The following is a 7,162-nucleotide window of genomic DNA, read 5'->3' on the forward strand; positions in this document are numbered from 1 at the left end:
CTACACAGTGATTGACAGGTCTCTAGCAGAGACGTATACAACGTCTCTACGTCACTCCTCCTCAGTCCATATATGGTCACTTCCTGTTCACTGGTTGCAAAAAACAAGATGGCGACAGACAAAACACTAAACTGGAGGCTTCAAAACATCCACTTTATATACACAGTTTACATCTACAACATTAAAGTGATGAACACATTAATGCATCAAAAATTACAATGCAATAATAAAATATGTACTAGTCTGTGTAATGAGTACTTTTCCTTTTTGTATATTTTGATACTGATACTTTTGTACTTTAACTTTTAAAACATTTCAAATTCAAAGCGTACCCATGAGGAGGGATTGCCTCCACATGGCTCTCAACATGGCGACAGCTGAACCGGCAGCTAGAAGCTAACAGTGCTAACAACAGCTATCTGTGTTTATTATTCTCTGAAATGAATACTTTTATTTTTGGCATTTTTTGATATTAATACTTTTGTACTTTCACTAAAGTAACATTTAGAATACAGGGCTTTTATTCTAAATATTCAGTGTATTTGTACACTGTGGCGTTAGTACTTTTACTGAAGTAAAAGACACGAGTACTTCCTCCCGCTCTGGTTTCAGGTGATAATATTTACTTTGGGAGCCAGATGTTAACGGATGAACATTTTACCTTCAACTCTTCCGAATAAACCGTGTTTGAGCCCCAGAGACGGTTTGATGGTTTCATGTGTGAGACGTAATGTGTAGATGTTCTACGCGTTAACTCGATCAGCTGACAGCAGCCGCTGGCTCCGCTATCGAAGAAACAAGGACACATTTAGCTTTTAGCCTCTGAGCTAAATGTCAACATCAGAGTTATTAATGGAACCTGAACTCCTCAGTGGAGACGATGTGAAGGTCTCGTTCATGGACAACACCAGAGATCCATCGTGTCTGAGAGACAACCCCGGCTATCTGTTAATACCACCTTAAAACAACCTTTTCTTTATTCTGACATTACGTTCCTCTCATGTTTCTCTCTCACACAAACATGAGATCTTTGACTTCTACAGGCAAGAATATATAATACACAAGAGCCTGTGATGGAAAAACAACATCCTGGAAGTCTCGAAATAATTAATATTTAGGACGTAGTATCTCAGAATAATGACTTAAAATGTTAAATAACGACTTGGTATGTTACATAATGACTTGATATGTTAAATAACGACTTGATATGTTAAATAATGACGTATTATGTTAAATAATGACGTGATATGTTAAATAACGACTTGGTATGTTAAATAATGACTTGGTATGTTAAATATTGACTTGATATGTTAAATAACGACTTGGTATGTTAAATAATGACGTGGTATGTTAAATAACGACTTGGTATGTTAAATAACGACTTGATATGTTAAATAATGACTTGGTATGTTAAATAATGACTTGGTATGTTAAATAATGACTTGATATGTTAAATAACGACTTGGTATGTTAAATAATGACTTGATATGTTAAATGACTTGATATGTTAAATAATGACTTGGTATGTTAAATAATGACTTGGTATGTTAAATAATGACTTGATATGTTAAATAACGACTTGGTATGTTACATAATGACTTGATATGTTAAATAACGACTTGATATGTTAAATAATGACGTATTATGTTAAATAATGACGTGATATGTTAAATAACGACTTGGTATGTTAAATAATGACTTGGTATGTTAAATATTGACTTGATATGTTAAATAACGACTTGGTATGTTAAATAATGACGTGGTATGTTAAATAACGACTTGGTATGTTAAATAACGACTTGATATGTTAAATAATGACTTGGTATGTTAAATAATGACTTGGTATGTTAAATATTGACTTGATATGTTAAATAATGACTTGGTATGTTAAATAATGACTTGGTATGTTAAATAATGACTTGATATGTTAAATAACGACTTGGTATGTTAAATAATGACTTGATATGTTAAATAACGACTTGATATGTTAAATAATGACTTGGTATGTTAAATAATGACTTGGTATGTTAAATAACTTGATATGTTAAATAATGACTTGGTATGTTAAATAATGACTTGGTATGTTAAATAATGACTTGATATGTTAAATAATGACTTGATATGTTAAATGACTTGATATGTTAAATAATGACTTGATATGTTAAATAATGACTTGGTATGTTAAATAATGACTTGGTATGTTAAATAATGACTTGGTATGTTAAATAATGACTTGATATGTTAAATAACGACTTGATATGTTAAATAATGACTTGGTATGTTAAATAATGACTTGGTATGTTAAATAACTTGATATGTTAAATAATGACTTGGTATGTTAAATAATGACTTGATATGTTAAATAATGACTTGATATGTTAAATAATGACTTGATATGTTAAATGACTTGATATGTTAAATAATGACTTGATATGTTAAATAATGACTTGGTATGTTAAATAATGGCTTGGTATGTTAAATAATGACTTGGTATGTTAAATAATGACTTGGTATGTTAAATAATGACTTGATATGTTAAATAACGACTTGATATGTTAAATAATGACTTGGTATGTTAAATAATGACTTGGTATGTTAAATAACTTGATATGTTAAATAATGACTTGGTATGTTAAATAATGACTTGGTATGTTAAATAATGACTTGATATGTTACATAATGACTTGATATGTTAAATAATGACTTGATATGTTAAATAATGACTTGGTATGTTAAATAACTTGATATGTTAAATAATGACTTGGTATGTTAAATAATGACTTGATATGTTAAATAACGACTTGATATGTTAAATAATGACTTGGTATGTTAAATAATGACTTGATATGTTAAATGACTTGATATGTTAAATGACTTGGTATGTTACATGACTTGATATGTTAAATAACGACTTGGTATGTTACATGACTTGATATGTCAAATAACGACTTGGTATGTCAAATAATGACTTGATATGTCAAATAACGACTTGATATGTTAAATAATGACTTGATATGTTAAATAATGACTTGATATGTTAAATAATGACTTGATATGTTACATAATGACTTGATATGTTAAATAATGACTTGATATGTTACATAATGACTTGATATGTTACATAATGACTTGATATGTTAAATAATGACTTGATATGTTAAATAATGACTTGATATGTTAAATAACGACTTGATATGTTAAATAATGACTTGATATGTTACATAACGACTTGATATGTTAAATAATGACTTGATATGTTAAATAATGACTTGATATGTTAAATGACTTGATATGTTAAATAATGACTTGGTATGTTACATAACGACTTGATATGTTAAATAACGACTTGATATGTTAAATAACGACTTGATATGTTACATAACGACTTGATATGTTAAATAATTACTTGATATGTTAAATAATGACTTGATATGTTAAATAATTACTTGATATGTTACATAATGACTTGATATGTTAAATAATGACTTGATATGTTAAATAATGACTTGATATGTCACATAATGACTTGATATGTCACATAATGACTTGATATGTTAAATAACGACTTGATATGTTAAATAATGACTTGACATGTTACATAACGACTTGATATGTTAAATAATGACTTGATATGTTAAATAATGACTTGATATGTTAAATGACTTGATATGTTAAATAATGACTTGATATGTTACATAATGACTTGATATGTTAAATGACTTTATATGTTAAATAATGACTTGATATGTTACATAATGACTTGATATGTTAAATAACGACTTGATATGTTAAATAATGACTTGATATGTTACATAACGACTTGATATGTTAAATAATGACTTGATATGTTAAATAATGACTTGATATGTTAAATGACTTGATATGTTAAATAATGACTTGATATGTTACATAATGACTTGATATGTTACATAATGACTTGATATGTTAAATAATGACTTGATATGTTAAATGACTTGATATGTTAAATAATGACTTGATATGTTAAATAATGACTTGATATGTTAAATAATGACTTGATATGTTACATAATGACTTGATATGTTAAATAATGACTTGATATGTTACATAACGACTTGATATGTTAAATAATGATTTGATATGTTACATAACGACTTGATATGTTAAATAATGACTTGATATGTTAAATGACTTGATATGTTAAATAACGACTTGATATGTTAAATAATGACTTGATATGTTAAATAACGACTTGATATGTTAAATAATGACTTGATATGTTAAATAATGACTTGATATGTTAAATGACTTGATATGTTAAATAATGACTTGATATGTTACATAATGACTTGATATGTTACATAATGACTTGATATGTTAAATAATGACTTGATATGTTACATAATGACTTGATATGTTAAATAATGACTTGATATGTTAAATAATGACTTGATATGTTAAATGACTTGATATGTTAAATAATGACTTGGTATGTTACATAACGACTTGGTATGTTAAATAACGACTTGGTATGTTAAATAATGACTTGATATGTTACATAACGACTTGGTATGTTAAATAACGACTTGATATGTTAAATAATGACTTGATATGTTACATAACGACTTGGTATGTTAAATAACGACTTGGTATGTTAAATAACGACTTGATATGTTAAATAATGACTTGATATGTTACATAATGACTTGATATGTTAAATGACTTGGTATGTTAAATAACGACTTGGTATGTTAAATAAGGACTGCATGCTAAATAAGGACTGCATGCTAACGGCTAATGCTAACCACCTGATTGGTCGTCACAGTTACCAATCACAATGAGCCAATCAAAGGTCCCCAAACCAACAGGTTAAAAACCCATGAGGGCTTTGTGTCCCCTGAGCTCGTCTCCTCAGGCAGGCTGAAGGAATGTGGATCAGCCTGTTGGTTCCCTGAACTCACCAAACCAGACGGTTCTCTGAAGGAAGTTCTTTATTGTCCACGGCTACAACTTCCTTTTAACGTTCAGTTTTCCAGGAGAGAACTATTGTTTCTCATTTATGACAATGTGATTGAAAAAGCATCCCGTTGTGAGAAGCTTTCTAAAAAGTGACGCTCAATTTAAATATTAAGACGTTTCTCCCTATTTTGAGATACTTAGTCATATTAAGTCCATATTTTGATATACTGAATCATGTTGAGATACTATGTCGTTATTTTGAGATCCCCAGTTTGTCCCCAGTTTGTCCCCAGTGTTTGACCAGAACGTCTTAAGAAGCTCCATGTTGTGATTGTCATTGATCAGTTCAGTAATCAATCAGCCTGTTGGCTCAGTGACGTCAGCAGGACACACACACACACGCACACACACACACACACACACACACACACACACACACACACACACACACACACACACACACACACACCTGTCTGCAGTAACAGTACCATACGGATCAATGGGACCCGCCTGTGAATCGATCCCAGTGATTGACAGGTGATCAGCATCAGAACCGACCGGTGCACGAGGGACACACAGGAGCGCGTGGGCTGCGTGTCACGCGTCCGGGGCGCGTGCATGCTGCGTGTGCATGTAAGCTTGTTTTGTTCGTGCGTGTGTGTGTGTGTGTGGACTCACGGTGTTCCGGAGGTCCTGCAGCGCTACGCTCATCCTGGAGCTCCGTGCCTGAACACAGACCGCTACCGACGGCCGCTCCACCGGCCCATCCTCCCGCTGTCAGTCCGTTTGCGTGTCTCTCAGTGCTCCTCCTCCTCCTCCTCCTTCTTCTTCTTCTTCCTCTTCTCCTCCTTTAGCGTGAGCAGCAGCAGGAACGTTGGGAGGTTTCTCTGATTCCTCTCTCTCTCTCTCTCTCGCTCTCTCGCTCTCTCTCTCTCTCTCTCGCGCTCTCTCTCTCTCTCTCTCGCGCTCGCTCTCTCTCTCTCGCTCTCTCTCTCTCTCTCTCTCTCTCTCTCTCTCTCTCTCTCTCGCTCTCTCGCTCTCTCTCTCTCTCTCTCTCTCTCTCTCTCTCTCTCTCGCGCTCTCTCTCTCTCTCTCTCGCTCTCTCTCGCTCTCTCTCTCTCTCTCTCTCTCTCTCTCTCTCTCTCTCTCTCTCGCTCTCTCCTCAGACCCCGCCCAACATCCAACCAGCTTCTTCCTCTCACAAACAAACACACCCCGAGAAACAGTGGGGCTGACGTCACCCTCACGGCCCGACCTGACCTACTCCAGCTCGATCGATCTGTCTGTCTGTCTGTCTGTCTGTCTGTCTGTCTGTCTGTCTGTCTGTCTGTCTGTCTACATGTCTGTCTGTCTGTCTGTGTCTACATGTCTGTCTGTATGTCTACATGTCTGTCTGTCTGTCTACATGTCTGTCTGTCTGTCTGTGTCTACATGTCTGTCTGTATGTCTACATGTCTGTCTGTCTGTCTACATGTCTGTCTGTCTACATGTCTGTCTGTCTGTCTACATGTCTGTCTGTCTGTCTACATGTCTGTCTGTCTGTCTACATGTCTGTCTGTCTACATGTCTGTCTGTCTGTCTACATGTCTGTCTGTCTGTCTACATGTCTGTCTGTCTGTCTACATGTCTGTCTGTCTACATGTCTGTCTGTCTGTCTACATGTCTGTCTGTCTGTCTACATGTCTGTCTGTCTACATGTCTGTCTGTGTCTACATGTCTGTCTGTCTACATGTCTGTCTGTCTGTCTGTCTACATGTCTGTCTGTCTACATGTCTGTCTGTCTGTCTACATGTCTGTCTGTGTCTACATGTCTGTCTGTCTACATGTCTGTCTGTATGTCTACATGTCTGTCTGTATGTCTACAAGGCTGTCTACATGTCTGTCTGTCTGTCTGTCTGTCTACATGTCTGTCTGTCTGTCTGTGTCTACATGTCTGTCTGTATGTCTACATGTCTGTCTGTCTGTCTACATGTCTGTCTGTCTACATGTCTGTCTGTCTGTCTACATGTCTGTCTGTCTACATGTCTGTCTGTGTCTACATGTCTGTCTGTCTACATGTCTGTCTGTCTGTCTGTCTACATGTCTGTCTGTCTACATGTCTGTCTGTCTGTCTACATGTCTGTCTGTGTCTACATGTCTGTCTGTCTACATGTCTGTCTGTCTGTCTACGTGTCTGTCTGTGTCTACATGTCTGTCTGTCTACATGTCTGTCTGTCTGTCTACG

The 7,162-nt window shown here is 34.7% G+C and overlaps 1 protein-coding gene across 1 annotated transcript in view; it reads right to left on the reverse strand.

Annotated features, from left to right (window-relative positions):
• ece2b (endothelin converting enzyme 2b) overlaps positions 1-5,843 on the reverse strand; it is a 36,845-nt gene extending 31,002 nt beyond the window's left edge. Inside the window, exon 1 of the mRNA XM_079272645.1 lies at positions 5,617-5,843. Coding sequence (XP_079128771.1) covers positions 5,617-5,649 — 33 coding nt within the window. The 5' untranslated portion in view covers positions 5,650-5,843. The remainder of the gene's footprint in view (positions 1-5,616) is intronic.
• Positions 5,844-7,162: the final 1,319 nt, after the last annotated feature.

This window comes from Melanostigma gelatinosum (assembly GCF_949748355.1).
Source record: "Melanostigma gelatinosum genome assembly, chromosome: 7".
In the NCBI taxonomy this organism is placed as follows: domain Eukaryota; kingdom Metazoa; phylum Chordata; class Actinopteri; order Perciformes; family Zoarcidae; genus Melanostigma; species Melanostigma gelatinosum.